General features: G+C 53.3%; 8 protein-coding genes across 8 annotated transcripts; 6 read left to right on the forward strand and 2 right to left on the reverse strand.

Annotated features, from left to right (window-relative positions):
- Positions 1 to 351: 351 nt before the first annotated feature.
- On the forward strand, positions 352 to 1269 carry A1O5_13029 (14-3-3 family protein; the record flags this gene model as incomplete). The annotated part of the gene is made up of 4 exons (XM_007753598.1): positions 352 to 381; positions 437 to 711; positions 767 to 854; positions 913 to 1269. 4 exons carry the CDS (start codon positions 352 to 354, stop codon positions 1267 to 1269), a joined length of 750 nt encoding a protein of 249 aa, XP_007751788.1.
- Positions 1270 to 2347: 1078 nt separating this feature from the next.
- Positions 2348 to 2719, forward strand: A1O5_13030 (uncharacterized protein; the record flags this gene model as incomplete). Its single annotated transcript, XM_007753599.1, has 1 exon — positions 2348 to 2719. Exon 1 carries the CDS (start codon positions 2363 to 2365, stop codon positions 2717 to 2719), a length of 357 nt encoding a protein of 118 aa, XP_007751789.1. The 5' UTR covers positions 2348 to 2362.
- A 689-nt stretch (positions 2720 to 3408) lies between these two features.
- A1O5_13031 (uncharacterized protein) lies at positions 3409 to 5273 on the forward strand (the record flags this gene model as incomplete). Its single annotated transcript, XM_007753600.1, has 3 exons — positions 3409 to 3582; positions 3639 to 4142; positions 4299 to 5273. 3 exons carry the CDS (start codon positions 3409 to 3411, stop codon positions 5271 to 5273), a joined length of 1653 nt encoding a protein of 550 aa, XP_007751790.1.
- Positions 5274 to 5949: 676 nt separating this feature from the next.
- Positions 5950 to 8107, forward strand: A1O5_13032 (uncharacterized protein; the record flags this gene model as incomplete). Its single annotated transcript, XM_007753601.1, has 2 exons — positions 5950 to 6364; positions 6453 to 8107. The coding sequence occupies 2 exons, from the start codon at positions 5950 to 5952 to the stop codon at positions 8105 to 8107; spliced, it is 2070 nt and encodes a 689-aa protein (XP_007751791.1).
- A 2347-nt stretch (positions 8108 to 10454) lies between these two features.
- Positions 10455 to 11252, reverse strand: A1O5_13033 (uncharacterized protein; the record flags this gene model as incomplete). The annotated part of the gene is made up of 1 exon (XM_007753602.1): positions 10455 to 11252. One exon carries the CDS (start codon positions 11250 to 11252, stop codon positions 10455 to 10457), a length of 798 nt encoding a protein of 265 aa, XP_007751792.1.
- Positions 11253 to 12254: 1002 nt separating this feature from the next.
- On the forward strand, positions 12255 to 13515 carry A1O5_13034 (uncharacterized protein; the record flags this gene model as incomplete). Its single annotated transcript, XM_007753603.1, has 7 exons — positions 12255 to 12345; positions 12402 to 12450; positions 12503 to 12568; positions 12631 to 12782; positions 12834 to 13122; positions 13175 to 13302; positions 13355 to 13515. The coding sequence occupies 7 exons, from the start codon at positions 12255 to 12257 to the stop codon at positions 13513 to 13515; spliced, it is 936 nt and encodes a 311-aa protein (XP_007751793.1).
- A 1325-nt stretch (positions 13516 to 14840) lies between these two features.
- Positions 14841 to 16928, forward strand: A1O5_13035 (uncharacterized protein; the record flags this gene model as incomplete). Its single annotated transcript, XM_007753604.1, has 1 exon — positions 14841 to 16928. The coding sequence occupies one exon, from the start codon at positions 14841 to 14843 to the stop codon at positions 16926 to 16928; it is 2088 nt and encodes a 695-aa protein (XP_007751794.1).
- Positions 16929 to 18986: 2058 nt separating this feature from the next.
- Positions 18987 to 20804, reverse strand: A1O5_13036 (uncharacterized protein; the record flags this gene model as incomplete). The annotated part of the gene is made up of 1 exon (XM_007753605.1): positions 18987 to 20804. One exon carries the CDS (start codon positions 20802 to 20804, stop codon positions 18987 to 18989), a length of 1818 nt encoding a protein of 605 aa, XP_007751795.1.
- Between the last annotated feature and the right edge of the window lie 85 nt (positions 20805 to 20889).

A 20889-nucleotide genomic window follows, 5' to 3' on the forward strand; every position in this document is an offset into this window, starting at 1 on the left:
CCTCGTCCTTTGATTTTCCATCCCCCATCTCCTCGATTCCTTTTCTTGTCCACATCTTCAGAGCCCATCGACACCATCTCCCTCTTGTCATCAGTTTTCCTGATCCTTTACAATGGCTACCGATGTAAGTGCTGGTCCCCCGCGCCTCCAGGTTCAATCTCAGCTGGCTTCACTGTCCAACATGAACCCCCCCGATCTGGTTGTTGATAAGACGCTGTGCTGACTTGTATGCGACTTGTAGCGCGAAAGGTATTACTACCTCACCTCTCTCTCGAATCATCCATTCACTGATCTTATTCCAGTAAAACATTCCTTGCGAGGCTCTGCGAGCAGGCTGAGCGCTACGATGAGATGGTCAACTACATGAAAGAGGTGGCCAACGTACGTCTACACCTTTGGACAATCATTGTGGATTTACCGGGCTGACATGTGTTAGATGGGCGGCGAGCTCTCTGTTGATGAGAGAAATCTCCTCTCCGTTGCCTACAAGAACGTCGTTGGAACCAGACGTGCTTCCTGGCGCATCATCTCCTCCATTGAACAAAAGGAGGAGTCAAAAGGTTCTGACAAACACGTTGCCACCATTCGCGAGTACCGCCAAAAGATCGAGAGCGAACTTGAGAAGGTCTGCCAGGATGTTCTCGATGTCCTCGACAAGGCCCTCATCCCCAAGGCCGAATCTGGAGAGTCCAAGGTCTTCTATCACAAGATGTACGTCATCTCCTGGCGCAGCGGATGCTCGAGATAAACCTAACACGGCCAACAGGAAGGGCGACTACCACCGATACCTTGCAGAATTCGCTTCTGGAGAGAAGCGCAAGGTTGCGGCCACCGCTGCTCACGAGGCCTACAAGGTATGACAGTGGTCCTGCGTGGTGTAACAAACATTTCACTGACTCCCCTCGCTTGCAGAATGCCACCGATGTCGCACAGACCGAACTCACCCCTACCCATCCTATCCGGTTGGGTCTTGCCCTCAACTTCAGTGTCTTCTACTACGAAATCCTTAACTCCCCCGATCGTGCCTGCCACCTCGCTAAGCAAGCCTTTGATGATGCCATTGCCGAGCTTGACTCGCTTTCCGAGGAGTCGTACCGCGATAGCACGCTTATCATGCAGTTGCTCCGAGACAACTTGACGCTGTGGACATCGTCTGATGGTGGTGAAGGTGAAGCTGGCCCGGCTGGCGATGCGCCCAAGGAAGACAAGCCCGAGGCCGGTGCTCCTGCCGAGCCTGCAGACAAGACAGAGGCTGCTCCAGCTTCCTAGAGAGATTGCCGACAGGCAGCTGTGCATTTCTTTCCGCCTTTTTGGCGACTCTTGCTTACAACAACAACAACATCAACAACTCTCTATGTTTTCCGGGCAGGGTTATTGCTCAAAATGGCAGCACTTGCACTAGCATGTCTGTAATGAGCATGGATTCTAGGTATTGCACTGGAAGGCGTGCGAAGTGATTTGTTCCAACGGGCCCAGATAAAGGCAGAGAGAGAGAGAGAACTACCAAGACTCCCAGATCCGGGCAGACTACCTACCCCCAAACTATTCCCCCCATCCATATCGAATGCGATTCCCCAAGGCAAAACTGATTTCTTCGTTTTATTGTCTCCTACGATACCACATAGCTTTTAGCTCAGGTGGATTGATGAATGGAGTTAGCAAGCGCGTCGCGGAAAGGTCCACAATCACACTTTGACATGTGCAACTATGGGTTCTGGTCAGTGTTTCTTCGTCTTATCCCTCTTTGATTCTTTGACTGCTGCCACCTCTGCCGGCTGGACGGTCATCTCGGTCTCATGCTCAGGCAAGACATGTGACCTTGACTTACCCTGACCTCATATTCCTTGGCAGTGTGACAAAGATTTACCGGCCACATTGATTTTGATGGGCTAGGATGGCGAGATGGGTAAAAGTCATGACTTCATTTCCGCATCCACTGCCGCCATGCCGCCGTGCCAACCACTGCCCTCTTGAACCTCAGGGACATCCAATATGAAGCTCCAGAGCATGCCTGACTTTCCGCTTCGTCTCACATTTTCGTCCCTGACCAACAGTTGCGTCATGCATCAAGGGTTGTCCTTATCCAAACGGACCTTGACCCTTGGTTGTGAGGTTGTATTACCAGCAAGAGCCTCCTTTACGGTGAGAAGAATTTCCCATCTCTTTGAACAGCTTCGTGACAGTATCTTTTGCACTCTCGCTATCCGCTCTTCCCTGCGTTACTGGTAAACCTGCTACTTTGACGAACAGCAGATATTCTGCCCGTACCTAAGGCACCTGAGAAGCCTCGCAGCACAGTCAAGCATCAATTAACAAAACTTGAAAACCTCTTCCATCAGAAATCCATCCCGAGCAAAGCGGCATGTCCCTCGGCCGGCGCATAGCCCTCGGTGGCCTAGTAGTCGGCGCAGCACTGTATTTCTGGCCGAGCGCCTCACCAGGAGTTCCCGGCGCCCCAATTACTACCGCTAAAACCACCAGTGTACAGAACATAGAGAAAGCTTATGCGAGAAGTGGTGCCACTTCCACACACACCAAGGCATATGGGGGAACAATACAGGGACAAAAAGAAGATGCACCGATGAGAGAAGGCTCTGCCACAAACAAACCCACAGGATGCCAGCAGGATGGGATGGGAGACGACCAGCGGCCGAACAACCCCACCAAGCCTGAGAAATGGTGGAACAAGACGATGTATGGGAGTGAAAAGGGGAAATGAGAGGGTCAATTCGTCACTGTTCGGTGCACGGAGCATAATGTCTGGAGTTCAATAACGCGCAAGGGAAGGGCCCAAACGTACAGCAATGCATACTCAATGTGTGGCCTTCCATCCATTGAGGGTGCCTGGTTGATCTTGCACGTCGTTGTACGTTTGGTCTTTCATCCGTACTGCCTTCTGGGAAACAGGGGCCAGTGCAGGGAGGTTCAGAATGGTTCTGTCTGGACTTCGACCCTGCACCGCCTGACGAGATGGAAATCCATAACATGTATTACTCTGTACTCCGTCCTTGCTCCGTCCTCTGTACCTCGTACATACTTAGCTGTATTTTGATAGGCACGAATCGCTGCCCAATCGGATCGAGGAGCCCGGTGACTAGACATTCGCTCCCATTGCCGTGTCCGAGTTGAGGTCCAGAACCGAAGGGGCAAAGCCGTTGGAGCTGTCGCTTGCATTCCTCTTTGTGGCTTGAGCCGCGCAATCTTCGCTGCTCTCTATGCTCGAACCCCATGTTGGCCTCGACCATCAGCGCCTCTGGCGATCAGTCAACCCCTCTAAAGCGTCGCACTCGCGGCATGGCTGTATTTGCAACTCCTGAGCCCTCATGAATTCTGCATCAAAATAGAGTAGGCGAGATTGCTCCCCGCCGATTCATCGGCTCCGCCAACGTCAGCGCCCTTAGCTAAGCAATGGCTCTGGGGATTCTTGAACCGCAGGTCGAACACGTCCCAGGGACCGTGTACGTCTATGAGACGGAACAACGACGTGCTGAGCTGTTGCAGACTGCTCGGCATCTGAAGAAAGACAGGACCGGGCGAGTCATTCTCGTCCCTCAACCCTCGGATGACCCGAACGATCCCTTGGTTCGTGTTTCTCACGCCAACTACTCCATCAATGTCGAAGCTAACAGGGGCCGCAGAATTGGCCGTTATGGCGTCGCGACCTGATTCTTGGGATCCTTTGCTTTGTCTCTTGCCTTGCCACCACAGCTTCTCCCCTCCTTGCCGCTGATTCAACGACACTCGCGATCGTCTTCAAGCGAACTTTTCAAGATGCTGCCCTTCTCACGGCCTACCATCTCTGCGGCGTGGGTGTAGCGGGGTGGCTGTTCGTCGCATCCGCAAGAGTATGGGGCAAAAGGCACTTGTTTCTCTTAGGAGCGCTGCTCATGGTTGTGAGCTCTGCCTGGGGTGGTTCTACACATAACGGTCATAATTATGCAAGTCTATTGTGGAGTCGCATCTTTCAAGGAGTCGCCCTGGCGCCCTTTGAGGCCCTAGTCAATGCCTGTGTGGGCGATCTATATTACGTTCATGAGCGTGGAATTCGAATGGCGGTCACAAATACTTGCCTTTTTGGAGGAGCTTTCTTGACGCCAGTCTTCGTGGGTATGATCACGGCTCACATGGGTTGGCAATGGAGTGTAAGTTGATATGTTCCTTGTCTTTGAATCGCGGCAGGCGTGGTTGGCGTCAGGTCCATATTGAGCAGATTCGCTGGTTTCCCGACCTGAACAACTCACGGCAGTTGAGACGGGCTATTTCCTGCATGAAAGATGTTCTAACCTAGGGTCATACAGTTCTTCTTCCTTGCCATCTTCATGGCATTGGGATTCTTCCTCGTGTTCTTCCTCGTGCCCGAGACGGCCTATCGACGAGAACATTCTCTTGATCTTGACCTCCTCTCCGAAGAGGACTCTTCAAAGGAAACGGATGGAGGAACTGAGACATTGACTACAAAAGATGCGGAAGAAAAGCCTCTGCACTCTTCAGCGCCTATCGAAACATCTCCCAAGAATTCCTACTGGCAACAGCTAATGCCATTTAACGGTCGAAAAACCGATGAGTCCTTCTTCAAGCTCCTTTTCCGGCCATTCCCGCTGTTCCTACATCCTGCAGTCCTTTGGGCTTGCCTGATCCAAGGTGTGATTATCGGCTGGACTGTCATGGTCGGAGTCATACTCTCGCTGATCTTTCTGGGTCCGCCTCTCTTCTTTAATGAAGAGAGAGCAGGAAAGATGTACACCAGTGCGTTCATCGGCAGCATCATCGGCCTGCTCGGTGCTGGTTTGTACAGCGAGTTCACGACGAGGTTCATGATCAAACTCAACAGGGGCAAGTACGAACCTGAATTCCGTATTCTGCTCGTCATTCCGACCCTCGTGTTCTCCTGCATTGGTCTCTACGGATTTGGTATAACGGCCAACAATGTGGCACGATATGGCTGGATCGTCCCCGAGGTATTCCTCGCTTTCATTATAATCAGCATGGTCATGGGCTCCATCGCCTCTGCCCAATATCTCCTTGACGCGCATCGCGACATCGCAGTCGAGGCATTCACAAACCTCATCATCTTCAAGAACATTTTTTCCTTCATCTTGGCCTACCATGCCTTCAATTGGGTATTCGCAATTCGCATCAACCATTTATTTATCATATTCGGTAGCATTGAGATTGCGATCTGTGTGCTGAGTGTTCCCATGTATATCTTCGGGAAGAAGAACAGGGAGTTTTTCCACCGGCATGATCTCTTGAAGATTACGAAGCTCAGATGACGTGAAGTTTGGAGGTCTATATACAGGGTAGAATATCTATGTAGCTAATCCTATTGTCACCAGCCAGCCGATCCTCATTATGTCAGGAAAAGGGGATGAGGATCTCCGACTCCACCTTTCGCTACCATGGTCCTACCGTACGGTAAGTACTGTACGTTGGTTGTCAGGGGTAGTTCCTTGAGATTTGGCTGTTCCGAAAAGGGGATGAAGACAACCCCACACAACAGTGAAACGGATGACGGGGTGACGAGCCGACTGCATTTTCTCCCCGTCCCTTTGCCACCGTGAGTCGAGGATCCGACTGTCACTGGGCGAGGAGTATGATGCAATTCCCAGAGGCGCGTATCACTTTGAAGCGCGTTGCTATTATTTGAAACGGGCTTGGGTCGCGTGGCGCTGGGTTCCGCCCGCATTCGGAAATTAAGAGGTTGGTGTTAGGCTCAAACGGCGACGATTTCAGGAGAAAGACGACTTCACTTGAACTCTCTTTGACGGGCCGATGAATTTTTGACAAAGACTGCCGACGACGGTTGTCCCCAGAGTTAATTTGTGCAACCAAGAACATGAACAGTGGTCGCGACTGTTAGAAAATCTCGAATCCGCAACGTCGACATCGAGATGCCGAGGAAAAGAAGCGGGAAACGACATCATACAATCGAACAGAAAAATCGCAACCATGTCAGAACTACAGCCCAGTACGCTCTGTGCAGCGTGTCAGTCAATTTTTGAGCCACAGACGCAGAAATCCGAAGAAACAGGCGAGATTCCGCATCATGGCTTGGAAGAACTCGCGGGCCGAGCAAGCAGCTGTCATCTATGTCTGACCGTGTTTATGTCCATCGACCCCGACGCCTATAGAAACTTCCGCAATAAAGGATTAACAACCAACTCGGTCGGGTTTGCCTGGATGTCGCCTATTGCCAGGGATCAAGCGAGGCTGAAGTTTCGATACGTGAAGCCTACGAAGTCGGATGCGGACAAGGAGAATAGGGGACCTACACCGAGTAGTAGCGGGTCGAAGGCGAGTCTGACATTGAGTTGGGAGGAAACGACGGGGTTGGTGGTTGAGTTGATTTTGATGCACCCGAGGTGTAAGTGCTCCTTTGGGCCTTGTCCCGGTCTGAATCGAAGGTCGATATGGAAACCCTCATCAAGCCTGCTAACATGCTGTTTTCTCAGTTGCCGTCGAACCCGGGGTCCGAACCATCGACCCCAGATCCGTGAGTACAGCATCGATAGAAAGTTTCGATCTCGCCAAACAGTGGATCCAAGACTGTACTTTCAACCATATGAAATGCTCCGTGACTTCCCCCGTCGACGCGACGTGGAAGCCTACGCATTTGCTCGACGTCTCGATCCGGGGTCCCAAGGGCGCTCCTGGAGTGAAACTTGTGGATGGCATGTTCGCGGACTCGTTGAGCGAGTATGTGACTCTTAGCCATTGCTGGGGTAAATCCAAGACGATTCGTCTGCATAAAGGGACTCTCGCGGCGTTAAGGCAGGGCGTCAGTGTGGCGAATCTACCAAAGACATTTGCCGAAGCAGCTCTTGTGACGGATCGGCTGGGTTTTCGATACCTTTGGATCGATGCATTGTGTATTCGGCATGACAGCGAAACAGACGTGTTGGCGGAAGTGGCACAGATGCACCGCGTCTATTCGGAAGCGGCACTCAACATTGCCGCCACGTCCTCGAGGGACGATGCAAGCGGGTTGATCTACAGTCGAAACGTTTCCGCCTTACAGCCATGCATTGTCTCCGTCTCCTCGGGCTTGGGCGTCGATGAAGGGATGTACAAAATCCTACGCTCCACATTATGGCACGATCTGGTTGACTCTTCCCCTCTCAACAAGCGCGCTTGGGCCTTTCAAGAACGCTGCCTTGCAAAACGCACATTACACTTTACTCGCAATGAGCTTTTCTGGGAATGCCAGCAGATGTGTTGTTCAGAGGTGTTTCCGAAGGGGCTTCCCGCAACAATGGGCCCGCCTTCTTCTCAGGAGAGTGTGGAATTCTTCAGCAAGAAGGTTCATCATCAAAGACATGGGAACTGGCACCAGCTGGTGAGGATGTACTCCCCCAAGAAATTGACGTATTCGAGTGACAAGCTGTTGGCCATCCAAGGACTAGCAAAGCAGTATATGGCAAAGAACAGATTACATACCGACGATTACTTGGTTGGCCTATGGAAGCCGCAGTTACCTCACGCGTTACTCTGGCGAGTAGAAGGCGGCAGGCGACCGACAAAATACAGAGCCCCGACGTGGACCTGGGCGTCGATCGACGGCGAAGTCAAATACCCCGAACCGGCATCGTCGGCCCGAGAAACCTGCATTGAGATCATCGATCTTGACATGAAATATAGTCCATCGGGCGACAATTTCGGTTTCGTCGAGGGTGGCAAGATGAAGGTTCGAGGGTTCATGGCGAGAGGGTTGCTGAGACGAACGCGCGATTACTGGGGCCCAACGCCCTGCATGATCCAATGCACCAAAGCACAAGTTGAACTTGAGAACGCATCCTTTGACGACCGCTTACCAAAACTCTCCGACGCCGGCAGCGGGATGCTCTGCGAAATGCTCGAAATCTACCTGTTGCCAGTCATCGACGTCGTGGATCGGGTAGAGGGATTGCTCCTGTGCGCGACGATGAAAAAGGGCGAGTTCAGGAGGATCGGAGCGTTTGACGTGAGTCGGTATGATCAGGTCAATTGGGATCGATTCCGCAGTGTCATGAAAGGCGAGGCCGAGATGAACAATTACGTGGAGAGGCTGGACCACGAGAACGGGTATTGGTTTGCGAGTGATTACACCTACACGATTAATATCATCTGAAGACCTCAAGGGGAGTGATTCGGCAGCGATGGAGTTATAGGATGGGGAAAGGTCACGAGGATGTCTCGAGGGGGGCGATGTATATATGCCTTGATGTTGGGGGGGGGGGTTCTGGGATGTGAATGTCGATGGGTATCATATTGGATGATTGATGGTGCATTTTGGGACATATTTTCTTTTTGTAACACCGTGCCCATGCAGCGTTGCGAGGAAGAAGGTGGTCCAGAGGTAGTCGGGCTCGCCGGGCAATGTGTCGCCGCCGTCAAGCGAGGGGGATGTGAAAAGATGGCGATTGTGTAATGTTTGATGACAACATACTAGTATGTGAAGAATTTCTTCCATCCTCAGCCTCGTGTCGGTTTCCAGCCTTGTGTCGATCTATTCCGCCCTTCTGTCAACGACAAGGCCTGCAGTTCGTGTCTCACTGCCCCAGCTGCGATTGAGATCTCATTTTCCATGGTGTTTGCTTGGCTTGCATCTAATGCTTTGGATAGCCAATCCGGGGGCCCCAGTAGCGCGAGATTCAGCCAGCCCTGATTGTATTGTTATTTTTCTTTGTTGTTGGTGGTTGCTTTTTCTTCCCCATCGAGGTGCGCCCAGCGTCGTTTTGCAACAATTGAAGCTCGGTCAATTCGAGCATGAAGATTGGGTCAAAGTGCGCTTCGGTCCCGCAATCGCGCGTGGCGATTCGATTGAATGGGAACGTCTACATGCAACTTTGGGGGGGGGGGGGGGGGAGCTAACACCTGGATGACGGAGAATCAGAGATAGAGTTCGACGCATTTGGAGAGTGTGAACAAGCGTGAATCCGGAAGCGGGACTAAAGAAGCAGGGCAGGGCAGATGAAGAGACATGCGTCAGAAGAGGCAAGGAGGGTGCTGAGGGTGCGCACCCTGCCCATCGAGGTATTTATCCGCAGGCGACGGTCTGTTCGCTTCTTCCTCTTTCCCATTTTCCTATCTTCCCACCGATAGTTTCCATCTGCCATCTACCTGGCTATACTTACTGTTCTCTATCAATTGGCGACTCCTAGATTGCGGGGAAAGCTCAAGGCACCATTCACCATGCTTCGTCAGCTCAGCAGCATCCTTGCCGCCTCCACCCTCCTGGTGGGTATCGCCTCTGCCCAGCAGGCCCCAACTCTTCCCAGCTGTACGTGTTCCGAACCTGTCCATATTAATATCTCTTGTCGCGCGCTCTTGACGCCGTGCTCTAAAGAGTTGTAGAGGCAAAAAAGCGTCTGACATCCGTCTCGTCCTTAGCATTGATGGCTGACTTACTCCAACGCAGGTGCCACCAGCTGCGTGTCTAGCCTCCTCCCCGCCAGCTGCAACGGGAATCCAACATGTCAGTCCGGTCTTATGGGGTGGTCGCATTGACATTGCAAGGAAAAGGGAAGAGAAGGGGCGTCACTGGCTGACAACTCGATATAGGTATCTGCAACACCGCGTCGTTTCTCGACGGGATCGCCTGTTGCGTCTTCCAGGCATGCGATACCGCGGATCAGACGGCCGCCCTCGCCTACGCGCACAGCATTTGTGACCCTGTTGGGGCTTCTTCGCTTTTGGTACGTTCCCTTCTATTCAACTGCGCTTAATTGGTTTCGGGCGTGTGTGGTCACTACTGTATTCCATGGGCGGACTTTCTCTTAGCCCAGACCAGCCAATGCTCTCTGAGAACACCCGCCTTCATCTTCTGGTTTCAATCCACGCCTTGGGATAGTCTAGCTGAACCTTCTGTCCTCTGCAGCCTGCATCGGCAACCTGTACCTCGACGTCGAGCGGCAGCGCGACCTCCTCGTCCTCCGGGGCTGGATCCAGCACGGCCGGCGGTGCAACCACCTCCGCCGCAAGCAGCGCTGCCAGCGTGTCCTCGTCTGCCTCTGCTGCCGCCTCTAGCGCGAGCGCCTCTGCCTCTCTCAGCTCTGCTGCATCCAGCGCCAGCGCGTCTCTCTCTTCTGCCCAAAGCAGTGCCAGTTCGTCTGCTTCTACGGCGACTGCGAGTCCCACAGGTGCTGGTAATCATTTGACGATCGCGATGGGTGCCGTCGGGGTCGGGATGTTAGGATTGGCTGCTATGCTGTAGGTGCAGATTCCAGAGGGAATGTATCCGAACATCTTGGACGAGAGTGACGGGTTTAAAGGTGGGAAATAGTTGAAGATGTAATGCGGCCAGATGTGACGATTATGTCTGCTCTGATCTGCCATGTTGGATATAGGAGAATATGCACAGGCCTATTTCATTTAATACTTGCATCAGGTATGGGGGAGAGAGCTTGGACTGTGTTATTTGGACCCTTACAAATGAAGGTATGTCTCGTGCCCGCCACACGCGTCTCGACGGTATTTTATTCATCGTCTTCGGTCTCTCTGCGCCTGGCCAATACTTTCGCAATGTCCCGCCCCTCCTCCTTTAGGACCGTCCACAAGTACCCCCAGAAAAGCATATCAGCCAGCCCAACCGTGAAGGTCACTCGGTTCGCTAGCAGATTCAGTCCTGAGAGTAGCGATGTCCATTTTTCCGGAGAACTTGTTGCAGATGGAGCCTCCGAGGCAGAATGCGAGTGGAACGTGTAAATCCAAAACACCAACGTCGACGAGGCCAAGACGTGTATCGCCGAGAGCGTGAGCCAGCGCGATTGGGCTGTCAGGAGGGTGTGCAGCTCTTCGGCGTAGCGCGAGGGTGACTTTGCAGTGGAGTCCTTTCGGGGGCTGCTCACGCCCGTGCCTCTCGACGACCTCGCTTGCGTTGAAGACGACGAGGATGCGGTGGTTGCAGCAGTACTCTGAAGCATGGACAGGTCTCCCGCAAAGAGAAACTGCGTGACCGCATAAACCACCAGCAGCAGCGCTAGAAACGCGAACAGTTCCCTCTCGGGCTGCCCTGTTCCCTTACCCTGTCCCGCGAGCAGGCCTTTCATGTTCGTGTTCTTACTCATTCGTGTGCTCGCGCCTGCAGTCGATGAGGCATCGTTGGGTGTTATTTCCGGGGCGTATCCCGCGGGACGGACGCTCATGCTCTCCCCGAGGAGCCATATGGGGGTCGAGGACAGAAGGTGTATGGGCGAGGTCAGGAGGTAGTAGGCGCATGTGAGGAGGGTGAGGGAGTGCGTGCGGAGAAGGAGTGTAGAGGACAGGAGCGCCATTGTCTTCGGTACTAGGTCAAGGGCAGACGGTTATAGACGAGGCCACATTGATTGTTCCATTTGGTGAGGCCGGTAGGTGACTCGCGAGTTTGGTACCGAGTAGTGTCACCAGAAAATGTGACGAGGCTGCGCGTTGTGGATTAGAGAATCGGATGCGGAGATTCCATAGTCCGGCTGCTCTGTCTCGCCTTTGGACGCCCACTTAACGACGGAGCGCACGCTTCAACTTACCCTACGTGGTACACCTAAGTATGTCTTGACATGCGGGAAACTGCATCGTCATTCCGATCAACGACTTGACATGACACCAGTGGGATTTTCGTGTCAGCAGGCCGCGTCCGAAGGCAGCGTTATACTCGACAACGCAAGCAGCGTTTGTTCGCGCACATCTCCTTCAAGCGGCCTACATATCTGAAGACGACGCGGACCAACTAGCGGTCGGGCCGCCTTGGAGGCCTTGCCATTCACCCATTGCAATTCTCGTAGCAGTTGCCCGACAGAGTTATAGCCCATTCTAATCTGGATCAACCAGTTCCTCCAAATGGTCCGCGGCAACTTTCTCCTTTCGGCCCTGAGCCAGGGCTATGAGCTATGACTAAAGCCCAGGAGCCCGTACACGCAATTCGAGCACACAACCCAAGTGACCCACCGGCGAGCTGGCTGTTGACATGTGATGTCTTCCCCGCTATTCAAACACCGGCTAACGCGACGTACTCAGTTCAAAAGCAAAGCCTAGCTTTCGAATCGACTGCCCAGGCGGTTGTTGCTTCTTGGACGGAAGTTTACCGAGGCTAATACGCCCTCTTTGGTAAGCTGACACCAGTTTGTACGGGAGAAGGATATATACAGCTCGAAGGATGAATTTGAAGCATTCCGGATCCTTCAGTTGATCCAGGAGCCCTAGCACTGTGGTGGTCCCGGCATTTTCCTCGTTACCAGTGTATTCAGAGTTGGCAATATTTATCAGTGCCTACCTCGAGCCGCCGAATCGGCCCTGTCATCATGGAGCCTTACACGAATACAGGAGCCGTGAATTGTGATGTCGATATTGACACTAGCAATGTCAAGGGCAAGACTGCTATTGTGACCGGCGGTATGCTTAGATCATAGCGAGACAAAGCTGTGACATTTTCTGATATGCTTGCTCAGGAGCCAATGGCATTGGTGAGGCATATGTTCGTGCTTTAACAAGCGCCGGGTATGACCAAGCCTCTAACATGGCAACGGGCATCACGTTGATCGATATGCAGGGCTTTTGTCGTTATTGCAGATCTGGACGCTGAAGAAGGAGCGAGGCTGGAAAAGGAATTGGGCAGGTGAGCATAATAGAGGTTCCCCTCGAGCTTCGTCGATAATGCCACTGACGTTCCGTCCGCAGCTCGGTCAAATTCGTCAAGTGCAATGTCACTGTCTGGGCTGATCAACTGGCCGTCTTCAAAACTGCAATTTCGTCTTCACCCTCTGGCAGGGTGGACATTGTCATTGCAAATGCCGGTATTAGCGGCGCCGATTCGGTCTTCTTCAACGATCGTAAGGAAAAACCCGAGAGATGACCAGGACAGAATCTGATGGCTTGTCTAGCCGAAGCCGAGGAACCTGAAGAGCCGAAGCTCAATATCCTCAATGTGAATCTCAACGGCGTCATGTACACTGTCAAGTTGGCGCTTCATTATTTCCGCCGACAGAATGCTTTGAACAAGGGAGCTCCTCTGGATCAAGTCCTCATATTGCAGGGCAGTCTAGCGGGATATCTCGACCTGCCAGGAGCTATTCAGTACATTGCATCCAAGTTTGGTCTCCGCGGAATGATGAGGGCTCTTCGCAAGACGGAGCACCAACACAATATTCGAGTGGCATATATTGGACCTTGGTATGGAAATATATCTTGTCGAGTTTCATCCAAGCTGACTGGATCAACCTAGGTTTGTCGAAACCAAGATTCTGAGCAAACCAGTCGTCGAACATCTGACGAAGTCGGGCATCGAGTTTGCCACAGTTGAGGACGCTGGCCAGTGTACGCTGAGGATCGTGTCTGATCCCCGAGTCAACGGTAAGCAGGCGACACGTTCTCTGCGAATAGGATACTGATAGAGCTGTCTCAGGTCGAGCATTTGCCATCGTCCCTCGAAGATACGCGCCCCGTGGATATGTGGATATCGATTACGACGACTATGCCGACAGCACATTGTTGGAGAAGCTCCAGACCGCTGCCGGTGCTGGTAACCACCGCACTGCTGTAAGTCGTGCCGCCCTCAAATTCTAAAAGAGAAATTCTAAAAGAGAAATTCTGATGTCCATGTTTTCCAGCTCGCTCCTGAGAAGCAGAAAACAAAAACTCAATGGTCTGAGTCTGCGACAAATTGAGCAACGCGGCCCGATGCGAGCTGAAGGATCGTGCGATGGTATATCCCTCTACACCATGAGATGTGCCATAGCTCCAATAACAAAGCCAAGGTGACTTCTTTGTGTCCGTTGCGAAAGTATATTCTTCAGGCTTCTCGCCAGTTAGTGGCTCTTCAAGCCTTCGTTTAGTCGTATATGACGCATGTTCGGATCGTTCAACAGCTGACGTGCAGCTCTGACGGTGCCATTCGATGTCAAAATGAGTCCAGACCGGAAGGAGTCTTCCGCGTCAACCTGTTCAACCTGTCCAGTTCTGGATGAGTCGGAAGGGGTGGGTGTGCGTGGCAGTAAGGCAGCTCGCAAGGCTGGAGTCCACCCTTTTTCCCGGTGGGTCTCAAGCCGTAAACACTGATTGGACTGAATATAAATAGCCATCAACCAATAGATGCTCCGTGCGAACAGCGTCAAAAGCCAATATCATCTCCACCGGTCTCCACTCATCTCCACCGTCTTGCACTCGCCTCCACAATATTGGCCTGGCCGGCGCTTACACGCAGTCGACGTGGTCTATTCGCCCACGACCCATCAACACCCCCCTGCATCCGATCTGTCTCATCTTTTCCCGTCATCCAATCCTCTTTCGCTTCCAAACGCCTGCAGACCAAAAGACCCCAATGGCGACCAGCTATCCTGACGTCCCAGTTCTTTTTGGGGAACAATCGCTGACGTCCCTTGCATTTCTTAAGCCCCGTATCTAGCTTCGCTAAACTCGAGGGCGTCGGATGGGCTCAACACGAGCTGCATCAGGCGACAAGGAAGTCTAGAGCCTCTGATATTGTTGTACCACGTCTCGCAGCTCCTTTTGGGCAAGCACTATCACGAATTCAAAAATAAACACGGTAAGTACCTCTCTTTTGCCTGGCTTATTTCTACCGCCGAGTGTCCCCTTTGTACTCCTTCATCGAGCACATTTTGATTCAACAAGTGATACAATCTCAAATATAATAAAAGCAGTCATCTGGCTGCATTCCATTTTCTTTGGGTTTCATGCTTGGGGGTAGGCGCCTGGTGCGGCCTTCCACTTCAACACCCGTCGACACGGCTTGAACTTCACCCAGTCCTTTCAGCTCAGCGCTCTTCTTTTGATACAGGCGTCTGTCCATACATCGCCCCAACGTCCGATCAGCCCTCGACCAGCCTGAAATATCTTTCAATCTCTCATACTATTATTATCGTTAACCGACCATGGCTGGCGTGCTCGAAGGATTTATCTCATCCCGGCGTCGACCTTCAAGGTCCCGATCAGAATCCGGGAAGCAACTTCATGCTCGCTGGGGCGATGTTGCAATCACCGCTCCAAATGGCGGTTGGACCCAGCATTATGTGGGGGGTGACCTCAATAACGTCACCTATCAAGCTCACGGCAGTCCGGACTCGCAGAAAACCCTCGTCAACAACTCCCCAGACCTGAGTTTCAAAGACGAGATTGAAAAGGTCAGCGTCGAACCATTCAGACAGCCAACTCCTCCGCTCATCCAGAGAGAACGCGGTGGTATCACCATCACAATCCCCTTCCCATGGAGTCGGAGGCCACACCGAAGATCGTCATCGGCCAGCGGCCAACAGCAGGCCCAGCTGGCCCAAGTGGCAGAGAAGTTGATCACCGCGGAATCACGGCCCGTTCTCAGCAGTATCACCACCAACATTGACGAAGTCATTGTCGCGGAATCCAGACCAGCTATCGAACCATATCGCTCAAACTCGCCCATCACGCACACTCAGTCACCCGTATATGACGATGTTAGCACTTTCTTCACAAGGGCAGCCTTTCCCGAGAAGCATCCCGGTCCGACGCGACTACCACAGATCCAGACATCTGTTCCACCCAACAAGAGTCAACCGGCTTCGGCAGTCTCCATTTTGAGTCCAGTGGCAGAGAAGTACAACGGGCTCTCGGAGAGCAACAATGCCACACCCATGGATAACACTCCTATTGCTCGAAAGATCGAATCCGCCCTCCCTGTGGCTTATGACGGGCAGATTGATGCTGCAAGCTTGGCCAGCCGTCTGGAAAGCCAAGCCCGCACTACGCCTCCAATTCTACCATCATCTCAAACCCCAAGCTCAGATGATGAAGCTCCTGACACAGCAATTGAGAGACCCGACTCCCGCAGTACTGCTAGAGTACCTTCCCGTCCCCCTTCTCGAGGGCCTGGCATCGGTGAAGTGAGTTACATGCGAGCATCGTCCCGGGGAGCCGTAGAGCAAAGGGATGGACGTCGGTCTGCTTCTCGAGAACCTGCTGAGCGGCGAGCTGGCTCGGTGGAACCACTGCGACGAAGAGCTCTCTCGAGAGAACCCGCACAACGCCGTGCAGATTCCCCCGTGCGAGGTGTGACTAGTCATGCCTTTTCCCGAAGGACTGGGCGAAGAAACGCATCGCGCGAACCAATCTCCAGCCACTCTCTAGGCAGAGAACCAGGTGGGCGACATGCCGACTCTCCTCCACTAGTAAGTCGTCGAGCTCTGTCCCGTGAGCCCGCTGTTCGCCGTGCAGATTCGCCGGAACCCAAAACCCGCCGGGCTCTGTCTCGCGGACAAGCTGTTCACGAGTCCGTCGCACCACAAGCGACCATTCCTCGCGTCTTCTCCGACGAGCCGATCCGTCCTCGCGCAGAGTCTCCAGGTCCAGATCCTCGGCGGCGAGCACGTTCCCGAGACCCATCCGGTCGACGCGAAATCTCTCCGGTCGGTTTCAACCGTCGAGCAATCTCTCGCGAGCCATACACTCGTCGCCGTATCTCTGATGACTATTCTCAGCGCGCTGTATCAGTCGACCCTTTTCAGCGTCGCACCAGCCCCAAGGACGGCGTTAACTCGCGCCATGCTAGCCCTAGGGACGACATCTTCTCCCGCCACGCCAGTCCCAGAGATGATATCATTGCTCGCCGCGGAACCCCGGTCGTGGCATTTGCCGACAGGGAAAGCGCGGCAGATTCGACCTCTGCTGGTGAGCTGACCGCCGATGAGGCCACCGACATCGAGACCGAGACGGACGAGATGTACTTTGAATCGCGCAAGGGATGGAACGGCCCCGCGGTGGTGGGAGCCTCCAGCAAAGGGTTCTACGGCGACGTTGTCCAGGACTACAAACTCATTGCCCGCGATGTCGAGGCCGAGATCGCGGCGTCCGATCCGCAGGGCTCGGGGATCAACATTGTGAACCTGATCAAGAAGGAAAGAGAGAAAGAGAAGGACAAGGAGAAGGACAGAGAAGCAAAGGTGTACGAAGGACCAGATTTGGTGCCGCCCCAGGACGAATTATGGGGATGAATATGATCTGCCACCACCAACACCGTCACCCTCTTTTTTGGATGGACGACAATGCCCAAGAAAGCCGGCCAAAAACACCACAATAACCAGAGATTGTCGAGACCAGAGATGCCTTGCGAGCTACTTTCACTTACACAGATCAAGCCACGAGGCAGGACGACGGGAACCAAGACAAGACCCATGCGGTCAACGAGATCTTCAGGCATTCATAGCTCACGCTACAACAATCCCATCAACAAAAGTCATCCCAGCACCAACGCGGGGACTCGGGAACAGACAAGGCACAAAAGTAAAACATCAAAGTCAGAACATCGAACCATAACTCCCGGGTTTGTTTTCTACCAAGATTGACCAACACTACCGGCTTAGCTATCGACCCACCTACACGCCATGACATGGACGAATTTTCTTTATTTCTTGTTCTCTTCTTCCCCCCTCTATTGAAATCACCACGGCTTCGAATCTGGTCAAGAAGCGTGCCGGCAGGGGACAAAATTGGCGGGTAACTCAGTAGCTAACCAACCAGACAACTGTCCAAAAAGGGAGGGACTGATGGGTGTGTATGTATGGTTAGGCGTTTGGAGGGAGCTAGTATATGTTTACGTACATGGTGGACAGTTCGGGCCGGGGGGGCTTAGGGGAATGAATAAATGAATCCATCCATCCATATCCAATTCTGTCTGGAGCCTCCGTGAAACTCAGCCTCGCCATGAACCGAGACCCATCAGTCTGTCTCCCTTTTCCCGGTCTCCCCATCATTTCACCATCATTCACCCCGTTTTCTCTTCCCGGGCCAGCCATCGGTCCCGAGCATTCTTGCACGTCCCTGAGCTGTGTCTCGGTTAACTACCGGCGCCGCGATCCTCCCCTCGTTCAGAACCGCCAAGCCACAGCTGCCACGGCCATTGAGACTATAAATGTCGTGCTCGTTCTCGTCCCCGTCCTCGCCTTCCCCATCCGCCTCCAAATCGTCACGCCATAGTCCCGCGCCCAAATACCTGACCGCAATCAAGCGCATCACAAATTCTTCCTTTTCCCCCATCTCACGCCGCTTAGCGAGGACGTTCGCTTCGCGCTCACGTATCTCGACAGCTTCTCGTCCAAAGTAGTACACACGAGCGGTTCTGATAGCAGATCGGCCAAGGCGTATGAAAGTACGCTGACAGGCGGTCATCATAACGGAGGCGCGAGAGGAGGCAGAGATCTCAGAGGGGGCGGGTAGGGTCAAGGAGACGAGTTGGTCCCAGCGGCCTCCCCTCGCAGAGTATGCCTCTGGCGTGATGAACTCGCAGGCGTCGTATGGGCCGAACGAGTCCGCGTACCAGTAACGGCAGCAGTTTGGGTTGACGTAGTGAGGGCAGCAATGGTACAGTCTTGTCTCGCAGCGCCAGACTGGGTAGGCTCGGTAGTGGTACGGGATGTCGTCCTGGTTGATTCGTGACCAGAGTCTTGCGAGCATTTTTGGGTTTCTGCTGGGCCACTGAGTGATAAAGAGCGGTTGAGAGGGTAGGAAAGGTAAGATTGACTCGACTGGGTTGGAGCCGAGATAGAGAATGGTTGCAGGGCGTGTTTCGTATCTTGTTGGGGGAGTTCCTGGGTGTTCATCAGCATGGTAGGTAATACAATAGGCACAGCAGGGCACGAAGGATAACAGTGAGGGTGAGACTGGTGGTGAAACAGTATCGGTCCTCGTTGAAGGCACTTAGCCTTGCAGAAGAGATTCTTCATTGACCTCCCAGACACAGAGCCATCGGCCAGAGACACGGTCTGAAAACGCCGCCCACGAAGCTTTCCTCGCATTGTGAAGTGCTGAAGCACAAGTCCCTGCTGCCTGGGTACCACCCAGAACAGATAGAGGAATGGGCGAGTTTTGTTCAAGTTTCAAATCAAAGAAGAACTGGCCCACTGTGAAACAAATTCACCGATGGAGGGAACAAAGGTCTGGAAAGTGGTGTGAACAATGCTGAATATGATACAACGCTCATGAAGCACTTGGGCATGCCGCTTGACACGCCTCTAATTATACAATCCCTTGCCTTTCTAATGAAAACTCGGCTATCAAGAATGGGAAAGAAGAAACTCCGGCCCTGGTTCGTCGTCTTCGCTTTCGGATGTCATCGTCCTAGCTGGAGGCTTCGGTCGAAGGTTCGGGATCGACATTGGTGCTGAGCTTGGGGCGCACTCGCTTCCTCCACCAAAGGCATCCAAATCGGAGGACGGAGCACGAGGCTGTGACCACCTCGGGCCGCTCAAAGGATCGAGCTCGAGGCCTCGAACAGAAGCGTCCTCTTCCTTCTGCTTGCCTTTGTTGAGCGGGTCCCCAAACTGACGCAATGTATCTTCTAGACTTTGATTGCTGCTTTCGCCTGGGCTCCGCGTCCTGCTGGTCGGAAGCGGGTCATCCCTGAACAAATCCGCGGTGTATTTATCACCCTGTCCCTCGTCATGTGCAGGCCGATTCGGGTCTTCGAATCCATTGACACTGTCGCCATCGCACAATTGACCACTGGTTGTCGCGGATGATACGTTAGTCGTCCGCTGGAGCAGATCGTGCGCTTGTCGGAAAGCCGCGAGCTCAGCCCCTATCGCACAGTTGAGGAGATTCCAGTTCTTCGATTCGGCCAGTTCAAGATCCTCCTCGAGAGATGAGATTAGCGTGGAGAGTTTTGTCAAGACGAGGTGCATGGACATATCTCCGGTCTCTGCCGCCGGGGCAACCTCAAGATAATCTGCTCCATTCGCGCCAGGCCATTGGAGTTGCGACTGAGATAGCTCTTGTGTTTTCGCCTTTAGCTCCCTCTCAAATTCACCGATCCGCTTTACAACATCACGCCAAAGTCTCGATCCGTCTTCCAGCGCATTCCTCTCACTCTCGGCGCTCGCCTTTCTTTGGCCCAACATCTGCACTTCGCTTGTCCACTGCTCCTGCGCCATTTGCAGGGTGCGCCTCTCTAGCTTCAAGGCGTACACGCCCGGATCTTGTCCAGAGATCAGGCTCTGCTGGATCGGTGGTCTGCGCAGGAACGATTTGACTTGGTTCTCACTCAGTGCCAATGATTCCATGTATGAGCTCAACTCAGAGTCCCTCGAGCTCTCAGTCTCGCGAAGCTGGTTCACTAGTATTCTGTGCTTGGACCTGAGTTCCAGCAGCGTTGTTTCTAAGCGTTGGATCTCCACTTCCACAGCTTCAATCTCAGAGCGTAACCCAACCGGACCTTCTTCAGTTTTGATCCTGTGGATTTCATCCTCTAGGAGTTTTCTCCGATTTCCTAGGTCGGAAGCCTGTTTCAGGGCGTTATCTCTGGCTACAATTTCTCGGTCGATCAGGGACAATTCCCACTCCCTGAGAGCTGCAAACTCCTTCATGGACTTTGCTAGACCGCGTCGTGCGCCTCTGAGTGTGATCTTTTTGGACTTTGGTTGGCGGATCGGTAGGGTTCGCGGTCCTGTTTCCGCTCCCGTTCTTGTAGATGCTGAGAGGATGGACGGGGTGGGCGTGGGGCTTCCAACGGAAGACGAGTCATCCACTTCCGCCGTCGCAATGCTGCCAGCACTGAGTCCCTCTGACTGCGCATCGAGAAGGCTTTGGAACGTCCGCTCGAGGGATTTGGCTGCTCTCTCTACTGGGAGGAAGGGGTCATCGTGGCGCACCAGAGACGAGCTCAACTTTTGGGGTGCTGGAGAGGACGGAGAGGTCGATGCTGTCCGTCGCCGGTCGGCCGATGAAAATGGGGATGTTGCATCTTGGAGCAGAATTCGAGGACGGGTCGCGTCAGATCGTGAAGATGAGACTGAAACGTCATCTTCGTAGCGAGGAAGTGAACTTATACTTCCAGGCGGGTGCGGAAAGATTCGTTCAATGAAAGACTTCTTCATTGTTCGGGAGGGAGGAAATGGAGATTCGCATTCGGCAGAAATGCCGCGAGCTGGAGGTGAGATGATGTCGCGGTCGCTGTCGCTT

The sequence above is a fragment of the Cladophialophora psammophila genome, assembly GCF_000585535.1.
Source record: "Cladophialophora psammophila CBS 110553 chromosome Unknown aczJe-supercont1.40, whole genome shotgun sequence".
NCBI lineage: Eukaryota > Fungi > Ascomycota > Eurotiomycetes > Chaetothyriales > Herpotrichiellaceae > Cladophialophora > Cladophialophora psammophila.